We start from the raw sequence: 24,000 nt of genomic DNA on the forward strand, positions 1-24,000 counted from the left end.
CATGCTGGTATGGCAAAGTGGTTACAAGCTCCAATGCAAAGACCCACTGATGTCTGCTCACGGTACAGAGGAGGAGGCAAGAAGAAACAGGAAATGAAATAAGCTCAGCCACAGGACTTACAGGCCAATTTATAGCTGGGTAAAATATCTGTTCCTGTGATTTACTACACAGCATGTAAAAGGAGAGCAATCAAAGCAAGTGTCATTCAGAGGTTTGAGCTCATGTGATGTTCTCCAGCTTAGAGGCAAGGCAGCGCCTGAATGATCGGCAACACATACATGATTAATCCTTTACAACGTGAAGGCATTGGCTGGTTACGCTAGAGAAAGTGCATCTTGTGTTTTCTATATATTCAGCTCCACCCTCAGTACACACACACAGAGAGAGACTGCTCATGAATCATTTCACAATACTTGTGCAACCTCAGAGCACACAAGGCTGAACCTCGTGTGAGAAAGTGAAAAATGACTCCTTACTGTTACTCTGACAATTCCTGGAGCTGGGATGATGACAGAAAAGGAAGGTGAGTGGAAGGAGTGACAGTGTGTACACAGAAGAAGAAGAGGAGTCATTTAAGTGACCTTATCTAAAACACCGGCCTCAGAGTAATCAGAATGAGTCCCATGCTGAAACTGAACCAGAAATCCCTTTTTTCTTTTTGATTCTGTGTAGCTTCTCATCAATGAGATGTATCCTTTCTCCTCCACTACAGAAGGTCGGGGAGGTGGCTGTAGACTGAGTCCAGCAGTGTCTGGCTCGCCTCCTGACTCTTGATTCCTGCTATCTCAAACAACTGGCCCAGCTTGTCCTCGGCAGCAGGAATCTCCTCGATGATGTGCAACTCCTCTGGGTTCAGGATGTGCAGCATGTCGTCAAAGATGGGCTGCAGGTCACACGGGTCCAGGCGCACCTGCCGGAGCACAGTGTCTTTCTTCTCTGCACAGGACAAAGAGGACAGGCTTTTGTTACCCTCAAGCTTTAAAATCCAAATCTTTTAAATCATCATAAGAACAAATGACTCAGTGATGCGTAAAGTTTGTAGTTATGAAGGATGCTATAGATATGAGTTTTGTATCTCTGACATGAAACTAGAACGTTTAAAAATGTGTAAATAAAAACTGAAAGTGCTCGTGCCCATAATGCAATTAAGATCCACATGAATTATTCTCTTTTAAAATTCATCACATGACTTAGTGGTCTTTAGTACAGACTCTTACAGCTGCTGCTGCTCTAAAACAATGACACCACTGCACTTCTGATGATCCGTCAAAAGTCATATTCCCTGAATTAATCATAACCAAAGTGCAAAGTACAATATAACTTAATGATGTCAGTGGACAAGCAGTGAGACTCTGCTCTGAGGGATGTCCTCAGGTTAGTGTACCCGATGAATGCAGTGTGTTCTTTTACTTTCATACACGACCTCGTTAAAACGGAACATTTATCCTTTAATTCTCTCGACAAAAAGACAGAGACAATAAACTTCTCTCCCCTGAAGTCCATCAAACCTTCGGAGTTAATCAATCCTTTTTTCAGCCTTAAATCACAACGAAGGCTCGTCTGGACATTTTACAAAGTCATCAGGTCTAGATGAACTCTTTCTCATGAAGGTTGTAATCGTTGGTTGTTTGAATACATGTGACCAGCCCACATGTTTTTGGTGGCAGGTGTAGAGAATGAAGGGGTTGTTTTTATACTCTTTGCTCTGCACTGTGACACAAAGTGACATCCACACTAAATAAAGACATGCAAAAACAAAGAGTGGATTTAAAAGAGACTGTCTTTGGTCATTCCCCTTGGAAGCCACAGTGACTGAATGAAGGAGTTCAGAGGAGTTAACAAACCACTCTCACCTTTGGTAATGAAGGAGCCGTTCCTGCTGAGAGCAGAGTCTTTGCTGGAGGTGGAATCACAGCGAAGCAAGGGCTCCGATTCATCTGGAAAGAAGCCTTTGACGCGATCCACTGGTGACTGTTCCAAGGCGACAGCACTCACTCTTCCCATGCTCCCGCAGCTGCTGCTGCTGCTGCTGTGGCTGCCGCTGCAGATGCTGCTGCTGGGGGACTCTGATGGCTTGTGGATTGGGCTGAGACTTTGGCTTACATTCACTGAGCCTATCAGCTTGTTGATGTCACACTGCAGGTAGAAACAGAAAGATGAAGTGAGAAGAACAAGAAACCACTCAGCTGACTTTTTAAACGTTGTGCATGTCCCTCATAGTTGAACCTTTTCCATTCATACTTCTCTAACTGATCACGCTCTTTTCCTCCTTCCATTCTGTCCTCATCCTCAATCTTTGCCTTTTTATGCTATCATACCACTAACATGCTTGCTCCCTGTAACTCCTTCTGTGTGGGGTTCTTTGGTGAAATTGGTCTTTTTTTCTTTTTACAATGCAATATGTCGAAACACTGGAGTCAGAGACTGCTACATAAGGAAGTGTTAGCTGCTGCTGAAAGCTGCCTTTCTATTGCAGCTGTGATAAAAACGTCATGTAAATCATACTCACATACATTAGCTAGTCTGTGAACATATTCTCTTACTCGGTCGGTTAGTGATGACTACAACGTTAAATTTAGGAGAACTCCCATGATTGGCTGCTAACCTTGGGGTCATCTTCTGACATTGTAGTATTGATGAAAAGCCTCCCGGAGGTGGAATCTACATATTGTATGTTTAAGGAGCACAGACATGCCTCCTCCACTCTCTGGAGTTAATAAGTGTGTGAAATTGTATTTATATTCTGGAGTGGTTCTTTTCCACGTTCTCTTCTTGACATTGCTGTGACTGACTGTAGTCATTGTTCCACTGCGTGCAACCAAGAAGAGCTTCCCAACCACATGGCATGAGAAGCTGGAGCTCAGGGGTCACCCCAAGGAGAAATGCTGCTGCTCTGCCAGAAAGCCCCTCGGCTGGTGTGTGTGTGTGTGTTGTTTATAAGCAAGAGAAAAGAATCAGATTAAGTTGCTGACAAAACCTGTCAGCAAATTGGGTCCAGGAACTCTCACTCAAACACACACACACACACACACACACACACACACACACGCACACGAACCCAAAGCACCTGCTGTTCTCACATCACATTGCTCAGTGGACACGTCTGCAGGACAAAGGGCCCAGAGATGAGGGCAGAGTAGTCAGAGCTGAGCGATGAGACATCCACAGCATCACATTTGTGAAACGATGTTTAAATGATCATTTTCGATAAATAATAATTATGAAGTGTCGCTTTTTCGACCAATACTGAACGTCCAGTTCCATCATACACATCGAGGGATTAACGACTTCACTGATCCTTCCTTGACAATATAAGTGCTCTGGTCTGATCGAACATTTCTCAGCTGCTATTTCACACTCTGTCAACGAAGTACGAGAGAAAAAAAGACCTGTGCCAGAGATCATCTGCTCATTATTAATCTGCGATGAAAGGCAGCAGAACGAGAAATAAGTGAAGAGCCGGGACACTGGGCTCAGCCAACCATGTGACTTTAAAAAACAAGATGACCTTGGAGAGTGAAGCCAAGGGCAAACATTTGATGACATCACAGGAAAGAAAAGGGTCATGAATACATTATCCCACATATGTCAGTAGTTCCACATCAGCAAGGATCCTTTTTAAGGGCAAATGACTGAGGAATGAGCTTTCACAAGCTGCCACTCCATTCACACCAAACATGACTTACAGTTAGGCCAGAGGTATTGTGAACAGAGATGAGACTGATTCCAGGTAATATCAGTATGGAGTCTGACATTTCGGCAATTTACATCATGGTATCGGTATCATGCCATGTCACTGATGAAGAAAGATCACTGCACAGTTTGCAGAGTCTCACTTTAAAGAACAACCAAAAATGGTCTCCATGACGACGTTCAGAGGACATGGATCCGCTCCTTCTATATGATTCAAAGGAGTTTTAATTTGAAGAACCTGACAGCTGTTGCTGCTTCCTGTTTATATATGAAGCCAGCACCATTCAATGCTGGGTTTACTACAGCTCTGTGTAGCCTTCAAGTAATACCAACAACAACTGTGACATCACTAATTCTGATAAAAAATGTCAGAATCGATATCTCTACATGTGTATCAGATTTGGATCTGTTATCATAAATGTGGTAAGATTTCTGTTTCATACAATTAATGGATTCTGATAGTGTCCAAACCAAGCGTTACTGACCAAAACCATGACCCTATAAAGGCTGGTTCACACAGCAGGATTTTAAAATTGTCGGCCGATTTCCCAAACTTCAGAGACCACACACATGGTGATAAATAATCTGAGGTTTTACAGTTTTGGTCGTACTGTGTGGTGTGCGGCCACACGGTGACATCAACACACCACACATGAACCGATTTCACTCGCGAACGTCCCCCGATCAGACGGGAAATCTCACAAAACCTCTCGAGCTCAAACGTGATTCCAGAGTCAACAAACGGACGAAGAGGATGTAACAGGGATCGTTTGTGCTGTTTTTATCTGAAAAACACGTTTTAAAAAGAGGCGTCGGTCAAAGGAGTGGAGACAACGGGAGCATGAGTTGTACTTGCTACATGTTGATATGGAGGTGAGTAGTTTTCGCATCTACGTCACCTCGCTTTCTGATTGGCTGTGCATCACATTCAACAGGCTCGTGCTCGTTTTCTCCTCGGGGGGGAAAACACCACACGATGATGAGAGATCAGGCCAAAACAATCCAACATGTTGAATATCCCCGATTTGAGATCGGAGCGGTCTCGACATTCTTCCCGACCAGACGAGAGCGGTCTGAACACACCACACACGGCAGGAGGATCTTATAAGATTATCTTATGATGATCGGGGCGTCCTTAAGATTATCAGAAGGGGAGAATCGGAGCCAAAATCGGCGTAATTATCCTGCCGTGTGAACCAGGCTTAACTTACATTCAGTAACTGTCCTACGACATATAAAACAATGGGGCCCTGGTTTGCTTGTAATTGTAAAGACAAACTTTGGGTCAGCTCAGTATTTCAAATGCTTGTACATATATGGGTCACATGTGAGCACTAATGTTCCACCTTTGTTTTTTAGTCAAGGTTGAAGAATCAATGTCATCAAGATAAAATTACTTCAACATATTTAAAAATATAAACCATAATAAAAGTTCTTTTAAGGATTTTAAGGTCTTTTAAAATGCTTCAGCCTTTGCTTTGGCTCATGATTTTATGATCTGCCTGGAACTTGAGGGCTCTTGTAAATTGATGTGATTTTCTTACTGAGAGACTGAAAAGTAAAGTGGACCTCAGTCACCAGCCACTTTTAGAAATGTGTTCATAGAATCTTTTTCTGGAGATTTCCAGGCAACTCTTTTCTTGTTCTTAGATAATCAAAACAGGAAACACTCAGGAGCTAATGTGTCATTATGATTACAGTTCAGATATTACCCAGCAAAGTGATTGACCATTCTGTTTTCTTATCTTTTACACATTTCAGTCATTACTAATCATATATCACTTTTTCTTTTAACTATCCAATGGTGGCACTATACTGCCAAGTGTTAGGGAACAAATAGGAACAAAGCAGAGGTATCAATTTAAATAACAGAGACTTTTATTGTGAACTAGAGAATAATTATTCACAACAATAAGAGACCACCTTTAGTCACGGTATTTCATCGACAAATCTGTCAGATGTTGCATCATTTAAACATCGTAACCCACACAAAAATAAGTATAGTATAGTTGATTGTGACGATACCTAACACAGACACTAGATGGCACCAAATGACTTTACCATGCCTGTGTGTTTTTTTAGTTTATAGGAGGTGGAGCCTTCAGTTATCGGCCCCTCTCTTCTGGAATCATCTAACAGTCGGGGTCCAGGAGGCAGACACACTCAGTACTTTAAAACATTTCTAATTGATAAATCGTATCGTTCGGGCTGGTGGTGGTGTAAAGCAGCTCCTAAAAATGCTGCTAAAGGCTGAGACTACTGGGGGAACTGGCACCTTTCTCCCCCTCTGTCTCTTTGTGCAATCACATCATATTACTGATTGTTGCTATCGCTAAATCTCAGTGACTAACCACATGATTTTACGGGAGCTCCTGTTGCTCCTGGATTGTTGGTGATGACGGCCTACTGGGGAATACAAAGGAAACATCTTTTCTGTATATTTTTCTATTTCAAGGTTTTCTTTTGGATTTATCACTGAATCTGTGGTTGTTTTTCTTATTTTTTACCTCGTCTTTCTGATTCTGATACAACCTAGTCCAATGAACTGGTGTGGCCTGTTTCTAGTCTTCTGAATGCACACCAAAAACCTTCACGCACTGATAATAGAGGATGCTATCCAAAGTGATCAGTATTCACTAATCTATTCAGAAGCAACTTTGGGTTAAGCGTCTTGTCCACGGACACCTCGGCATGTGGCTGCAGGAGCTGATGACCTACCTCCTAACTTTCAGTTGAGAGAAGACCAACTTTACCACTGGACCAATGCACACATCCCTACAGCCACCAAAGATGTGTCTCCCTGTGCTAATTCGGAAAATATAGCACAACTACCTTCGAGAAAACATGTTGCAAAGTGAAGCCATGAAGGGACCTGTTAGCCTACAGGTCATGTATTAGATTAGATTCTGTCACGCAGTAATGTAAGATGTTGTTGCTGCTAACGTGCCAATGTTCTACAGATCCTGATTGACGCTCGAGATTAGAGCATAACGCTGATACCAACGTAGCAGCTGAGGCCTAGTATTCAACAACAACAACAACAGGTAACAACAAGATTTCTTTTATTCTAGTAACTGATCCCATTCATGCACTGCTGACGAAGAAGCGGGAGCCATTCAGGGTGTCCTCGGACACATCAGACGTGAGCTGGGGATTGAACCCTCGACATTGTGGTTAAGAGAAAACCGACTCTACCAACTGAGCCACAGCCCCTGCTGTAATAATCAGCATAAAAAAGAGCTCTTGTGTATGTCCTTCTTCAACAAAAAGATCTATATGTTCATTGAATTACACATTAAGTGGGCTAAGCTGCTAATGAACACTGTAGTTTACAGATTTAAATATGCGCTACTGAAGATTCTCCGAGTTCACATTCCTTCATGAGGCGTTCCTCATGAAGTATCCTAGTAAGTAACCCAACCAGCAACACAGGATTTCCGACTTCCAAGTTAAAACACAACGCATCACCAGTTTAGTTTAAATTTAACAAGAACCTCAGCTATCGGTCAATTAGCCCGAATGTAAACTACAGCTTGTAGCTTTCTGCAGTGGAATATCATATCCAGCCATCCTTTTCAGCCTACCTGTGGATTGTCTTCCAGGACACAGCGGATCTTCTCCACCACATCAATGCGTCGCTGTCGGTGAAGGGCATTTATAAGCTTGGCCAGGTTGGCTTCGCTGTCCCGGATGGTCCAGTGCTGCAGGGCAGCGTATGCTCGCTCGTTATCTGATGAGTAACTGTTGGAGAAGGCTGCCACCTCCCTCTCAGTGGCGTTGGCCAGCATCTGATAGATATCTATCCACTGTGTCCCCACATTGGCCGCCACCAGCTTCAGGATATTAACCCCTGAGAAGATCAGGAAGATCAGAAAAGGGAAATTAGTCAGAGCGGACAGTAAAACTTTGATGTTTAAATGCAAAAGTCCTGGATCAGCAAGTATTCAAAGAAACGTAAGACGGAATCACTTTTTTGATCCTACTATCCAAGATTGTCAGTGAAAGGTAAAAGAAAAGCTCATCAACAATTTTAAAGACGCTTTTATCCAAAGTGACGCACAAGAGGGAGTAAGTACAACACAAGCAAGGATCTAGAGAGGAGGAAACAAGGTCAGTAAGTACAAACAATCAGCTTTAAGTCTGATCAGACACACTGGTGCTGACAGGAAGTGACCAGAGGAAGAGCGCAACATCGACAGCTGTTCTCGTGAGTTCTAATCAGTATCAAAACCATCCTAGATATTGTTATTGTCATTATAAAAATAAAACCATCATCACAATCATTAAGGTTTTACGCCACAATGAAAGAGTCTATAGATTTTGGTACAAAGGGACTCTGTAGATCGAATGGTAGTTTGGTTGTTTGTTCGACTACAGAGGAGAATCATGGAGGGACTTAGGGCCCATCCGTATCATGCCTAAGCACACTTCAACGACCCGCACCCGAAAGTCCAGTTTGTTTGGTCAGTGTGAACGCACCGTACCAAACATGGCACATATGATGAATATGGAATGAGACCCAGCTTTTTAAAAAAACAGGTAAAATAAAATAAAGTTTTGCAATAATTTTGATTGTCCTATTTGAGGCAAGCCAACATTGGAGTTTAACCAAAAATTGATAAACATTATCATGCTAGCATGCTAAACATGGACAATGCTAGCAAATACCTATTGAGGAAGCAACAAGTCTTCAATTTAGAAAAACTCTGAGGCAAGAATCAGTGACACGCACACACACACACACACACACACACACACACACACACACACACACACACACACACACACACACACACACACACACACACACACACACACACACACACACACACACACACCCTTATGTAAAAAATTAAGGGATGTTAAAAATATGAATGCCTGAAACAAACACTGTACTGTAAGTTTTAAAACTTTGAAAGGGTCAAATCTGCTCCAGCCGTCACGTTAAAGGTCCAAGACTGGGCACATCTACCAGGAATCATTCAGTCCCAGTATGAGCGCTCCTCACTGGTACACTGGAACAAATGAAGCCACTCATCTAAACTTGATGTGTCGACATCATTCATGGCAGGTGGGTATACATAAAGGAAGGAAAGAGTCCATCAGTATTAACTCATCCATTCATACACATTCACACACTGATGGTAGAGGCTGCAGAGTAAAGAGTCCATCAGTATTAACTCATCCATTCACACACATTCACACACTGATGGTAGAGGCTGCTGCAGAGTAAAGAGTCCATCAGAAGTAACTATAAAACAAGCTACGAAGCAACAGTTAGGACTGCCATCTTGTTTTATTTCAATTGATGCAGTGAATTATCTAAGCTTCAACTAAATTAAAGGAAATACAATGTATGAACTTATTTAAAGAAGATGAGGCTGATTCTGAAGCAGCCTGGAGTACCTTATTATCCCAGAATAAATTCCAACATTTTGTAAAGCACTAGGTTGATCCCTGAATCAGGCTTAGTCTAGCAAACATGCTTAATGCCTAAATAAGGGATTTAGAGAGATTGGATGGAGGGATGAAACTGATGTAAACCAGTTGTAAGCAGTGCCTGCACATGCTACACAGACACTTTTTATGGATTGCAGGAAACAACACTCACTTCTTCTGATCCTGAATCAGCTGCCCCTCCATAGTAAACCTGCTAGTTTACCTCAGTTTACACGGGCTTCCCCAAACACACATTTCATTTGTGGTGCTACAAAAGCACCTGAAAAGTCGATGGAATGACGCAAAATTGCTTTGTGTGGCGTGATGGATGCTTCGTGAAATGAGCATAAATTCAAACTTTATTAGTTTGTTACTTTATTTCCATCGATCGACTATTCTATGAACCAAATTAGCTAGGATAATAGCAGTTAGCACAACTGTGGCTTGCTAGCAGACTTTCTGCATTACGAGCGGGGATTCAATGAGATTCTCTATCAGGGGAAATATGGCTCACAACATGGAAGAAGCTCTGGTATCCATGACTACAAAATGACCATTGTCGATAAACTCAGGCTCCCCCTTTATGTTGCTAAACACAGGTGTGATTATACAGCTTTCTATCAAACCAAATAAACGATCAAAGGAGAACCTTTAAGTCTGAGCATGCTGCACTCACTGCAGGTTAAAAATAAAGACTGGACGTGAACATGGCTGGGATTCATGAATAAGGGGTTGAAATGAATATGCAGTTAAACTATTGTGAATCCTGGAGGAACTCAGATGACCTCGCGTGCTAGTCCTCTGTCTGAAGAGCCTGTTGACTCACATCCCCTTCACTCGCCATATAACACACAGCGACACGAGAGTAATCCCCCTGCTCCGCATGCCTCCCTGCCAGCTGACCATGTTTAAATGACCCATATAAGTCACGTGATAATTCAATATGTCAGCCAGCTAATGTCTTTATGTGTGTTTGTGTGCACTTGTATGTAATACAGTGTAGACTTATGAACTTATCAAACAGGAAATAACTGGAACGTCGAGCTGTTTCTGTTTTGCATTGAGTTTCAATCGGGACTTCTTATTTCAATCACCTGCTCATACAAAACATGCATTGAGCAAGAGCGAGCAACATTTGAACATCTCTTTAGTCAATCAGTTTGGTCAAGTGTCACTTTTGGATTTAAATACAACAAATAATGAGACACTGAATTGGTCATCATATTGTGTGTGTCCTTGTCCTTATTTGTCAATGCAGGTGAGGAGAACTTATGTTGTAGCAAAAAAACACATTTTAAAACGTCTGCAAGTTGGATAAGATATTTATCCTGCTTACACTCTGTAGCACAAATCAAAGAGTTTCAGTCTAAAAAAAGCTTTATGACGATTTTTAGGCAAATATCTCTAATTACAATGACCACAAGGGGGTTCAAAATGAAACTTTATTTAAAATATCAGCTGAATACATTAGAGATAACTTAAACTTCAGGTGAATAAACTTTTTTTTTAATGAAAGTAAATGGTTGTGTTTCCCAGTTAAACCAAGCGGTCCCCTTAGGGAAATTATCCTTGGATTGTTTCCATGAATACTGATACCAGTATTCAGCATCGGTCCGATACCGTCTGTCTGTCTGTCTGTCTGTCTGTCTGTCTGTCTGTCTGTCTGTCTGTCTGTCTGTCTGTCTTTTATCATCTTAAAAACTAAGTTAGGCCTCCATTTCAGCAGCATTAATAAATACTTGTAACGGTACTCGGTATCAGTGATTACCTAAATGTTGAAAATAAACATGTAAATTATGCCTTATATGTGACCTTTAACCCCTCCAGCTGTGGGGAGTATCAATATTAGAGATTATGCTGCTTCACCTTGTGATATTACTGTTTAAGCTGCACAAATCAATCCATCCATCCCCTCAAACATTAACAAGACTGTGTCAATTCCTTTTTACTTCACTTTCTGTTATTAGGGCAGCTTCATCGCAACCAAACATCACATCAAATGAATTACTTTTTCTGATTCTGCATATCTTATCACACTCCTCTCATGTTAACTTTTGAAAATAAAACAACACAAGAGCACAAGAGAAATGTTATACCTGCATATCACACAGGCCACCCACATCTGCTCCTCACAATCAAACACAGGCTGAAGTAAACACAGGGAACCTCAGCCCACCCTGCTACAGCCAAGCACAATATATTCTAATATGTGGCTTCCTACTGGGCTTGGATGTGGAACTTGGCATTATTAGCAGTGCAGATGTTTAACAAGGGAGGATGTTGGACAGCTTCATGTTTTCCTCACAACCTACATCATAGTTTAGTTTGCATTTAAACTTTACATCCCAGCTTACCATGTTCCAAGGGATATCATAAGATCATAGAGGTGGTCTGCATGATGGTCCAAAAAAAATACAAATAAATCAGGACCAAGACCCCATTTTGGTGTGGTTATTTGGTCTGCACCAGGATTTGATCGACAGATTACAAACTGGCTAGTTTGTTTTAACCAAACACGTCAGGTTGTAAAAAAACACCAGGAAAAGATGTAATCATGAACATGATTTTGTCTTCAGAAGTCAAACGTTTGCATTTGGACTCTTCTCTAGAACCTTCACTGTATTCATTCATGATGCACTCGGAGTCAATGTCTGCACTATTGCCCGTTTGGCCAAAGCCTGAGCTGTGACAACTACTTATCCTAGCCACCAGAATCAAGCTAACTTTTATTCAACATGTCCATTTCTCTGTTTGACTTCTGTCATTTTCTTTCAGGTAAACAAATAAGCTTTCGGATCCTGGCTATAACAGGCAAGCCCCCATCAAGCCCCACTATGAAGGAGAAGCCGCTTTCACTACTTCCTGACCAGCTTTGAGGAAATGCCAAGTACTTTATGTGTGTGATCTGTGCTTGGATGTTTTCTTTCTTTTGTCTTTATTGCTTGAGTATTTTAACTGCTCCAGTAAAGCAGTATTACGACCTCAAGGGGAGCCAGCCACACACCTTGGAAGGATTAAGGAGCTGTTTTGTTTTATGTTGCAGTGAGTAAATAGCAATGTTAAACGGCTTTTTGGGTTGCATGTGCATATATACCTCGACACATAAATGCATACACATGGGGTTAGGATTAATCATTGTATCAGGAGAACACACATGAACACAATACACACACACTGAAATTGAAAAGCTCCCTTCAAAAGTCGTACTTTGATACCGCATATAAGCGTGGCCACAATCACACAGGAAAAGGTTCCATCATGACAACACACGCTCGAACAAATGTTAAATGTTAACCCAAGTCTGCCTGAAGGATGGGGCTTTCCAAGAAAACGTTAAGGGGAAGGTCAGGGAGGATGGTTGTCCACACAATGTAAGCTGTCGCCTGCTGCCAAGTAAACACATTCAAAAACAGGAGTGTCACAAAGCCAAGAATGGGAGTTAAAATGGATACTTCACCCATTAACATTAAAGGGATACTTCACCCATTTACATTGAGCTTGGTATCATTAGAAACCTGGTAGTATTTTCAAATGGCCGTGCATCCCGCCTTCATTTTTCCCTGAGACAGGAACGCTCTGTAGCCTTCAAGGACGCAGAAGTCGTCATTTTGCATCATCGGAGGCTGTTTTGATTAGCAGGGCTGAAACTACAAAGCTAATTTCTCATGTTTTCGATGACTGAAGTTTCAGACCTACCACAGATCAGTGGGCGGGGCCTCACAACCAGAATTCAAACTTAATGTCTGCCATATTGCTTGGAAGCTCTGCTAAAAGTATAGGGGGTAGAAAAGTAGCAAAATGGTCTTGTGTGTGTGTGTACATAGATCTGTGTGTGTAAGTGTTTCTGTGTGTGATCTGTGTGTGTGTACATAGATCTGTGTGTGAAATTGTTTCAGTGTGTGTGTTATCTGTGTGTGTGTAAATGACTTTGTGCGTACATAGATCTGTGTGTGTGTGCACAGATCTGTGTGTAGACACGTCTATGAATTATATTAATGGCTGCTCTAAAAGCTTGACCCGAACCCTTTTGAAACGTTATGAAACTTGAAAGAGATTTTTTTATCGTATAATGCAGGTAAGGCATGATGATTAATGCCTGACCTGTTCTGTTTCTGTTAACATGCAGTTCTATGTACAAGAAGCTGATCCTGATTTTGTTCAAATCACACAGCAGAATGTATATATCCATGTGTTGACTTATAGTGATGATGGCAGAATTAGTCTGGCCTACTGAAAGTCTCATTTGACCAAACCTGGCCCAACATATGTTTGATTTAAGATGTCTGTTCTGTAGGACGGTTATCTCGACCACATTTCCAACAGTGAACATACAGGAGGATTTCTTTCACATGCTGTACCGTAAACATGCATTTAAAGCCCCGTTTCCACTCAGCAGTCCGGTACGGATCGGTACAGTTTGGTACCGTTTGGTTCGATGAAGCCCGATTGCGTTTGTGTTTCTTCAGCCACCCGTGCCCTATTTGGTGCGCGGCGTGTAAGCCAGATGACGATAACCGCTACGTAAATAGCGTCATATAGCAGCATATGATAGCAGCTAACCGCTAGCAGCTAACTGCAAGATAATAAATTCAACAAAGGAGAAAAACGCTACACAAACAAACCAACGATGAAGACATCCAGCAGTTCATCTCCTCTGTCACTGTCATGTGACTCTTTATTACAAGAACTCATCCAGCTTTGTCTCAGAGAAGGCTGTGAGCGGCGAGGACAAACACACACGTAAACAATCAGCTGTGTATTACAGTCAACGGTTTAAACACGGCGGAGTTTTGTTTACCGACGTAACACAGGAAGTGAAGATTCTTTCAACCAATCAGCAGACTGCAGTGTTTAGCTCCACCTTTTCAGGTCGGCTCCACATTCTTGGCACCCCAACAGAAGGGTCCCAAAAAGTGGGATGGTACGGATCGGTTATTTGGGAATCTTTCCCAGGATTAGTCTCTGGAAACACTGCAAAATGTGTGCCGTACCAAGATGAAACGAGCCGAAATGCTCGGTGGAAACGGGGCTTTATTCCCATAAACGTTACCTGACATTGACTGTTGAGGTGACACACAACCTTTTTTCTTTCCTCTGATCCTGAAAAACTAACATCCTCTTCCTAGTTGACCTGCGTGCAGCTTTTGACACCATCAACTGTTCTTCCACCCTTCTCTCCCATCTTGAAAGTCTTTTTTAACATTAACATCCTCTGCACGCTCCTGGCTCAAATCTTCCCTCTCTGACGGATCATCAGCATTAACAACTGCAAATATCCCACTGCTCCCCTTTCCCAAGGTTCGGTCCTCGGAGTAAAACAAAACAGGAATGCTGCCGTCCATGAAACAATAGCATTGAGTAAACTGAGAGGTCTGCAGAGGTCACTCTTTGATTTGCATTCAACACACATAAACTACATACATATCTGTGCAAACATAGCTGATCTTTAATGTTGCAAAAGAAGACAACTCCATGTATTACTGTTGATTTGAAAACATTTAGGCAGCTTAAATACAGAGGCTATTAGGGGCTAACAACATGCACCCAATGTGCGCAACACATCCCAGCATGAACACACACCACACAGTTTGTTTACTTCTGTCTATGTCCTTGACTCCCTGTAAGAGACCAGATTGACCCACTAATGTGCCATGCCAACCAAACAAAGCCCTGATGCAGCTGAAACCAGATTATTCCAGTTCTCTGTGGTCAGACACGAAGGGAGCTGAGAGAGACTTTTGCTTTATTAGTGTCCTACACACACACACACACACACACACACACACACACGTACAGAGTTTCCTCTGTTTCAATGTAACATCAAAAGCTCAGCTGTCGACTAAAAGGTATCTATTATCAGCTACAGTGACATCGAACAGAAGCTAAATATTGGAAGTGAATACAAGCATCAGAGAGAGGAAGTAGACTCCTCACTAAAAGAGGGATCGAGTGAGCAAAAGGAAACCAAAGGAGAAGCAACACATAACACATCTTCTGACCACTCAAAGCTTTTACACGGCAGGTCACATTCACACACTGATGACAGAGGCCGCTATGTGAAGTGCCCATCAGTATGAACTAATCCATTTCTGCACATTCATAGAGCGACGAAGAAGCGGGGGAAGCTTGGGGTTAAGTGTCTTGCAGGAGCTGGGGAACAAATGAGGACTTTCTGGTTGAGAGACGAGCGACTCTACCGCTGATCCAAAGGAATCTCGATTTCCGATAAAGATAAATGGAGCCTCTACTGTTTTGATTCTTACTCAAGGAAGTATTTGGGTCCATGGATCGACAACAACGTTCATTCTAAGTTGACACATTGTTAATTCAGTCCGAAAGCTCAATGGGGTCCTGAGAGCTGAAAGCTGAGGGTGTGTGTTGGGGGAGGACGGTGACAGCAGGATGACCATCACCTCTCTTGTGTTACCACTGTCCTTTACACCATGTCTTTGGGGACTAATTGATCACAGAAGGTACCCACAGTGGTGTGCTCACTCCACAACATGGTTCTACACAGCTCAAAGGCAGAAACATAACATGCTATTTACAGCACACACTCGAAACCATGACCTCCTAAATGTGACAATCTTTAAGACGGTGGCACAGGTTTATGATTTTAATTGGAAGGTCGCCATGTATTTTTATACCTGTTTTAATTTGAGAGAATTTCCCGTGTTGTGTAATTTGAATTGATGAATTATGTTTGTGATTCTGTACAACTACATTGGCCAGGTCTCTTTTTATTAAGAGATGTAAAATCTCAAAGGGACTTCCTGGTCAAATAAAGGTCAAAGAAATGTCTTGTCAAATGTTGTTTGTTCCCCTGGACCAAGTCTCTTTCAGTAGAAGCTCTCGAGTTGAAAGCAAAATAAAGCCATCTTACCCTGACCGTTGGAGTAGTAGATCCACTTCTCTTTGACCTGCGTTACAGGAGCTGAAGCCTTCTTCTGAATCGCCTTCTCCATAATGCTGCTGGGGTCCTGCACAGGCCCTTTCTTAAGCACACGAGAGCTGCGATTCACACTGCAAACCACGATTACCACCAGCACCAGAAGGAGCAGCAGCACTATCATCCAAGGGAGATGCTCGTTGATGTCGAAGTGATGTTGGGGGCTTGGCCTTGGAGATCCCCTGCGTGTGGGCTTATAGTAGCTGGAGACCCCACCTCCACCACCTCTGCTCCCCTGCCCATCCACCTTGCTGATACCTATTCCACCCTTGACTCCCTCTCCACCCTCTAAAGGCTCTATCATCCCCCTCTTGCTTGGGCCTGGCACTGGGCTAGAACTAGATTGCTGTTCTTGGTCGATCAGTCGCTTGTGAGATGGGAGCAGTGGCATCAATGGGGGATCCCCGATTTGTGGATTGGGAGTGCCAGGTTCACTGAGTGGGGGTCTTTCTGCGTGACGGTCTTCTCCAACCAGTTTTTCCCTCAATAGTTGAATTGCTGCTGATTTGCTGACAATTCCTGTGATGAGAAAAAACGTTGAGCAAAATTAGGCTGAATTGTCAAACATTTTGCAAATGAAGGATCCATAGGAAAATAAAAAACATATTATTTAAACATATTATTAAACAGAAAACATCTAAGTAGGATAATTGTGGGGTTTTTTAAGTATCTACTTAAGACAGTTGCTATATCTAATGAGCAGGCATTTATCTGTTGGAATAGACTTTGAATATTAATGGAAGAAGCCTGAGTGGAATCAGCCATCTGTTCCTGCAGGGAGCCCAGAGGCTTAGCAGTAGCAGAGGCCATGCTGGAAATACTGTCTCAAACTACCTGTCAGTCTACCAAACGAAAGGTTGAGAACTAGAACGGAGTCTAATATATGTTGAGTATTTAAAGGAAGGGTTAGTGATTTTTTTTGAAAACTAGCATAATTTTAAAAAAGTAGCATTCTCTCTGTGCTCCGTATTCATCCATTCACCCCTCGCCTACATGCACTATCACCATTTGTCCAGAAGCGGATTTCAGCTCGTGCTCTGAGTGTGGGCTCGTGCATGATAAAGGTAGAGAATGAGACAGGGGGATCTGATTGGTTCTTAGATATGTACTGAGTGCAGACATCGGTCGAAGTTTTATGCGTTTACAACTGCTACAGATGATAGATTTTTTTTTTTTTCAGAGCATACTATTGATAATTACTATCAGGGCCTAAAAACAAGTGTTTGGAATCAAAATGAAAGGATTTTAATAAATCCATCCATCCATTTTCTGCCGCTTATCCGGGGCCGGGTCGCGGGGGCAGCAGTCTAAGCAGAGACGCCCAGACTTCCCTCACCCCAGACACCTCCTCCAGCTCTTCCGGTGGGACCCCGAGGCGTTCCCAAGCCAGCCGAGAGACATAGTCTCTCCAGCGTGTCCTGGGTCTACCCCGAGGCCTCCTCCCAGAGGGACATGCCCGGAACACCTCCCTAGGGAGGCGTCCAGGGGGCATCGAGACCAGATGCCCGAACCACCTCAACAGACTCCTCTCGATGTGGAGGAGTAACGGCTCTACTCCGAGCTCCTCCCTGGTGACCGAGCTCCTCACCCTATCTCTAAGGGTGCGCCCAGCATGACTGCAGACGCTGCACCAATCCATCAGTCGATCTCACGCTCCATCTTCCCCCCACTCGTGAACAAGACCCCAAGATACTTAAACTCCTCCACCTGGGGCAAGGACTCCCCACCAACCCCAAGAGGGCAAGCCACCTTTTTCCGGTCGAGAACCATGGCCTCAGATTTAGAGGTGCTGATCCTCATCCCAGCCGCCTCACACTCGGCATTGAACCACACCAGTTCACGCTGGAGGTCCTGGTTTGATGGAGCCAACAGGACCACATCATCCGCAAAAGCAGAGACGAGATCCTCTGGTCCCCGAACCGGACCCCCTCCAACTGCTGACTGCGCCTAGAAATTGTTATCCATAAAAGTTATGAACAGAACCAGATTTAAAAAAAAAAAAAATCAATGTATGGGTATCATTAACTCATTCCCCGCCATTGACGAGATGTTCCCTCATTTGGTGTTTTCAGTGAAATACGATAGGGGGCGCTCTGACGGATGTTGTGAAAAAGTTACAGGACTGTGGGGTCAAAAACCAACAAACAAGACCACCTGAGGGAAAGTAGAGAAAAAAAAAACCAAACATCTCCTTCGTCCTTATTTTCCAGCGGGCGGTGTTCTATCAGTCTGTATGTGAGTTTGACGCGTGTCAAAAAGTAAACATTAGTCGTATAGATGTGAGATAAAAGCTCTTGAACAGTACAAACATGCCGGCGCCAGCAAGGAGATATTCAGCCGCGGTAGCTACAGAGTTAATTATACTGTAGATACAGACTCTGATAATTCATTTTTTGACCTCCGTGAAACTGATCAGGATGAAGGCAGCAGCGGAGGGATTCAGGACCTACATTCAGACCTTCAGGACGTGTCAGAGGTAAGATATGATCACGTTATTTTTTGATTCACCGTGATAGCATACGCATCTGATAATTCATGAGATAACGTGACGTAGAAATAACATATCCCTCAGTTTTGTACATAAACTATGTACAAAACGAATTTTTGACGGACATTTTATTGTAATTTCCAGACACAGAGTCCAGGTCTCCAAGATCCAGGTCTCCAAGGTTCAGACATACACGTAGGTGCAAGAGGTGATAACATATGATAACATGTTTTATTTAGTTTGATAGTATGTTACTTGGATTGTATGATTATTAGATGCTACAAGACAAGAGCATCTGCTAATTTGTGAGAGAAGAGAAAAAAGAAATAATTTAGCTTTCATTTTGTACACAAACTATTTACCAAATGAATATTTGTTTGACATTTTACTGTCATTTTACACACAGAGTCCAGGGATTCAAGATCCAGGTGTCCTTTATACAGACCTACCCAAGGTGAAAGAGGTAAGTTCCTCTCTTTGTGCACATCACACTGTTGAATAAAAAAATTGTCTTTCTAATTATTTACAGGTTGATCACAGCAAAGAGGCAGAGGTCGGACCTGTGGATCTTATGGGCGTGGTGGAGGTCAAGTACCTGGTGACCAAGCAAGAGGCCCTGTGAACCAGCCAGGTTCAGGTCCTGGTCCAGGTAATCTGATGTGGAAAGAAATGAACTGGCAGCCAAAAGACTTTCTTTTCACTGAGAATCCTGGACCTCTAAATGATGCTGCTGCTCTTGATCATATCATTCGTAAGCCTGACCTTGAAATGTACTGGTCTACAGATGACCTTTAGGCCACCCCCTACTTCAACAAGGTCATGTCCCGCAACCGGTTTGAAATCATATGGAGATTTCTACACTCCAATGATTATGAATCAAGGCCAGCAAATAGCACTGACAGGTTGTACAAAGTCCGCCCCGTCTTATATTACCTTCTATCTGAATTCAGTCAAATGTAACAACCTGGGGTCGCCGGTGGCGCAGCGGCAGTGCGCGCGACCCCACGTATTGAGGCTCAGTCCTCGCGCGCGGGCGGCCCGGGTTCGCGTCCGGCCTGTGGCCCATTTCCCGCATGTCTCTCCCCACTCTCTCCCCCTTTCCGACTCTATCCACTGTCCTCCCTCTACAATAAAGGCAAAAAAGGCCAAAAGCAAATCTTTAAAAAAAAAAAAAAAAAAATGTAACAACCTAACACCAACATTTGCATGAGGGTATGCTTCTGTGGCGTGGACGGCGAGCGTTCAGGGTATACGATCCCCAAAAACCTGTCAAATACGGGATCAAATCCTACATCCTTTGCGATTCTGACACAGGGTACTGTTACAACATGAAACCCTATTGCGGAGAAGGCACTTCCCTGGGAGACACAGTTGTCTCTCTTCTTGATCAGGTTTTTGTTAAACTAATGTTTTATTATTGAAAATAATAATGATATTTAAGTGTTTGTAAAAACAAAGTATTTCTGAGTGTATAAGAGAAGAAAAATGTATAATGTAGTTTGTAAATGTTGTAGTGCTACACTATTCAAAGAAAATGTATAATTTTATGTAATCATTTTTATTTATTTTAGTTATTTATTTTAAAATATAACTGTAGTTGGCAAATGAAAGTAAAAAGAATCCAAATGTAAACTCAAAATCACTTTTTTTTCTTGAAAATAAGTGTGTTTTACAAAAGTGCTGTTTTCTCAGCTTTTTGTCCGGAATGTTGTTTTTTTGTGAAAATGGCCGATATTCAAGTGCTGATAAAAAAAGATTGAATGAAGTTTGAATAAAATAGTATATGAAAGCAGAGGCTCTGATCTTTCTTTTGATGTATTCAATATTTACATATTCAAAGAACAAAATATTCTGTGGGTCTTAAAAGATTGGTTAAAATGGTGAAAAAGGCTGGCGCTGGCTGGCAACCATTCTAGAATTCTCTGGCGGGGAAAGAGTTAATCTCCATTGATTATGTGGCCTTCCCCTCAATTTGCCTTCTACAGCTGCTAATGGGATTGGTGTTGTATGATGATAAAGGGTTATTAATATAATGCTGCTGTGTAGAAAACACTTTAGTGGGTCCTAATCCCTCTCATGCTCTTAACAGCAGTGAGGTACTGAGATTCAGATCTCCTCCCTGAATGAATGATGATGTTTTTGGGCAATATCTTCATAATCCAGAAGGCCTGCAGCAAAAGCATGGCAGCCTATGCAACCACAGCACAGGAGATGTTCACAGTTACTGTGGCATGTGAGGTTCTGCCATCTTGAATGTCTACATCCAAAACTCCTGAACCGATTGTTAAATAAACATAAATTATAAACTTGAAATGTTTTCTTTAACAGTATATGGCACGTGTGGCGTCCTGCCCTCTGTATACATGCGTTTGGCTTCTTGGCTTGGGAGACACAACTGGGTACACCTGAGTCTAGCAGCACTCCTCTCATCCTCCCAGGCCTCGGCCTTTGCTTTGTTTTGCATTTTACAAAACTACACTCATCCACACGATGCATTCATGACTGATTTACATAACCATGATTGTTGTAACTTAAGTTTAACAACTTATTAGTTTACTTTAAAACCGTGTTTCATGTTTAGTTCCCTTCTTTTGTCACTTATTTGAGCAAGTTTGTGACATTTTATCATTTATTTAGTAAACACTCCAAATTAGTAAATGGTGAATGGACTTCAACTTCTATCAGGCTTTTCTGTGATGAACATCAGCGAGTAAGTACAACACAAGCAAGGATCTATAGCCTGGTGTAGTTTTGAGTGCTAAAACCAGGAAGTGAGTTAGCATTTTAGCGCCATGGGTTCCTAACTCTAAAAGTCAATGTGGATTTTGAATGGGTTTGTGTTTAGACTGAAATAAGGTCTGTGGTTAACACAAGCTGAAGAGATGTTGACGTTTTGTTAGAAAAGATAAACTACGTGCGCTAAGACCCCACTTGTGAATTTTAAAGTTTTTACGCGAACTTAAAATGGCGGTAGCTAACAAGTAGCTAACTGAAACTACAGTGGTTGTCGCAGACATTAAACGTCATCACGCCGGGAACTCTCTCTCTAATCCTCATTACAGCCTCTCGTCATGTTTTTCAGTGTTCTTACAAATATTAGTTTAATAAACAACTTATTAAGCTAACGTTTAGCTAGCTTGTCAAATCCGATGATTAGATGGATGAAGCATAACGGTTGTGACGTCATTATAAAACCGACCGCGGTGTAGTTCACTAGAGCAAAACGTTAGCTTTTTACTTCTCTCTGCTACATTAACTCTTCAAACTTCATATAAATGATGTTCATCTGTAAAGATTATCCAGCTGAACAAAACAGCTACACATCAGAAACGTGTGTTTGACACAGAGCTTATTTTCTGCAATGAAGCAAAATCCAACGCAAAAATCCCAAAAACGACTTTTCGTAGGAACCACCAGCACCATTTTTTCGGGTTGGCCTACAAAAATACATTATTACTATAACAGTCTATAGAGGAAGAACAAAGTCAGTTAAGTACGAACAATCAGCTTTAAGTCTGATTAGACACACAGGTGCTGACAGGAAGTGACCAGAGGAAGAGTATATGAGTTTGTTAGTTCTGGGTACTAATCAGTGGTTGCATGGAGCCACTGGCTTGGAAGACTAGGAGCTCAGTCTTTGAACGGTTGGGTTAAATGCATTTATTCATCCATTGAGAGATATCGGAAAGGCATCACGAGATTCTTGCGCAGACTGTCACGTCATCTGCTGGGCATGACAGGAAGAGCTGAGCACCTGTCATGCATAAAACATGCATGCATAATAACAATAAGATAAAATAATAAGCAGTAAAAATCACTAATAATTAAAAGCCATATTAAAAAGGTAGGTCTTTACGCTTAAAAGCACATAGAGAGGTCCCTGTGCAGTGAGTTCCACAGTTTGGGAGCATAAAACAGAAAGCTCTCTCCCCGGTGCTCGTGTGGGTCACATGAGGGACGTTTAAAAGGTGAGCATTCATATCAGCCATGAGAGCCCATTATTGCACCGTGTAAACTGGTGCAAGAAGAAAATGGGGCCGAACACTGGCTCTTGAGGCACTGCTGTGAATAAATTGTACATGTCTGTCTTCCAAGTGACTCTAAAAAGATCTCAAGATCCAGATCCTGAGATAACAAGCTGGATTGAGTGTGGATAGGAGGATTTGATGGTTAACTGTCAAAGGCAGCTGACGAGCAGCAATAAAACTGAAGACCGACAGCTCTCACCATCTAGCCAACCAGTGTGAAGACAGACGGCATACCAGCTATTGGAATTGAATTGAGTTTTGTTATATCAGAAAAATTACAATGTGATATGTTGTTTGAAATTACAGTATCAAGTTAATATCCTATACACAAACACACTTAAAGGACATACCGGTAATTCAAAGGATAATTCAAAACATGTCTCCATGGTAAGGGAAATGTAAATGTCGTGAAATCATGGCATTCACTCTTCAAATAGCTTACGGATATCTGAACCTTTTCCATTTTGAGTATCAACATACAGTGAAAAACAATTATTCCATTTCATGTTCCTGTCATTGGTGCTGTTCAAATCTAGTGCGAGAAAGAAGCCTATTCGAGGATGTCTTGAGTTAAAATCCGGAGTCTGCCCAGACAAGACTGAGTAAAATTGCTTTTGATTCTGAGACCTACAAAAAGTGGTCTTGAGTCTGTTTGGAGTATTAAAACACGAGTGTTGACCGTTTTTTTCTGTTGTTGTATGTAAGCCTTCAATGCACATTTTACAGGACACCTACGGTTGCCAGGTTATTTTTTGGTCATTTTAATGAACATGTATTAGATTGTAGTACATGTTTCTTGATTTGTCATCATTAATAAAATGTAAAAATGGTCTCTTTATAAATGCTGTGTAAACAACAAGTTTCCAAGCCTTTGCCAGTCTCTCTCTGACAGTAAAAGAAAGGTGAAAGAGCAACATCCACGACCCATCCACCCCCACTTCCCCTTTTACAGCACAGGCAGGAGGACATGTCATGGGCCATCGACCTTATGCAAACACTAACAGCAGTGACAGTTAGGTGTTGGGGTCTGTTAAGCTCTCTATGGACGGTTGAGTGTCTGAGACCAGAACACAAATACAGAGGGAGGGATTTCTTTTAAATATTCAGTAAAGGTTAGGAAAGAGGGGACGTTTTAAGGGTGGTTGATGAAGGAAGACAGATATCTCCATAAACATTCCTGAGTGGTGGACATCACTTTGTTGTCATATACCTACAAACTCGTCCATCCTTTTAGATGCCTGTTATCTTCAACTTTACCAAGATTGTTGGTCCTTGGGTTCGACTTGTCCCCACCCTGAAAATGATTTAACATCAACCAGTTACCCACGTTGATGTTTAAGGAACTTTTTGTCATCATGGTCCTGGTCCTTGAGTGAATCCCATGCCATCCACGTAAACACGG

General features: G+C 42.2%; 1 protein-coding gene and 1 long non-coding RNA gene across 2 annotated transcripts in view; one reads left to right on the plus strand and one right to left on the minus strand.

The window, feature by feature from the left end:
• The window catches only part of tnfrsf21 (tumor necrosis factor receptor superfamily, member 21), a 36,815-nt gene that overhangs the window by 1,207 nt on the left and 11,608 nt on the right, over positions 1 to 24,000 (minus strand). Inside the window, exons 3-6 of the mRNA XM_079339424.1 lie at positions 16,017 to 16,601; positions 7,279 to 7,544; positions 1,855 to 2,137; positions 1 to 937 (exon numbers count right to left, since the gene is read on the minus strand). The exon at positions 1 to 937 is cut by the window's left edge and continues 1,207 nt beyond it. Of these exons, the coding sequence (XP_079195550.1) occupies positions 708 to 937; positions 1,855 to 2,137; positions 7,279 to 7,544; positions 16,017 to 16,601 (1,364 nt within the window). The 3' untranslated portion in view covers positions 1 to 707. The remainder of the gene's footprint in view (positions 938 to 1,854; positions 2,138 to 7,278; positions 7,545 to 16,016; positions 16,602 to 24,000) is intronic.
• LOC306821397 lies at positions 18,457 to 19,497 on the plus strand. Its single transcript, XR_013778784.1, has 4 exons — positions 18,457 to 18,558; positions 18,715 to 18,778; positions 18,977 to 19,033; positions 19,100 to 19,497. It is a non-coding gene; the product is annotated as an uncharacterized lncRNA (long non-coding RNA).

The sequence above is a fragment of the Symphodus melops genome (genome assembly GCF_947650265.1).
Source record: "Symphodus melops genome assembly, chromosome: 1".
Classification (NCBI taxonomy): domain Eukaryota; kingdom Metazoa; phylum Chordata; class Actinopteri; order Labriformes; family Labridae; genus Symphodus; species Symphodus melops.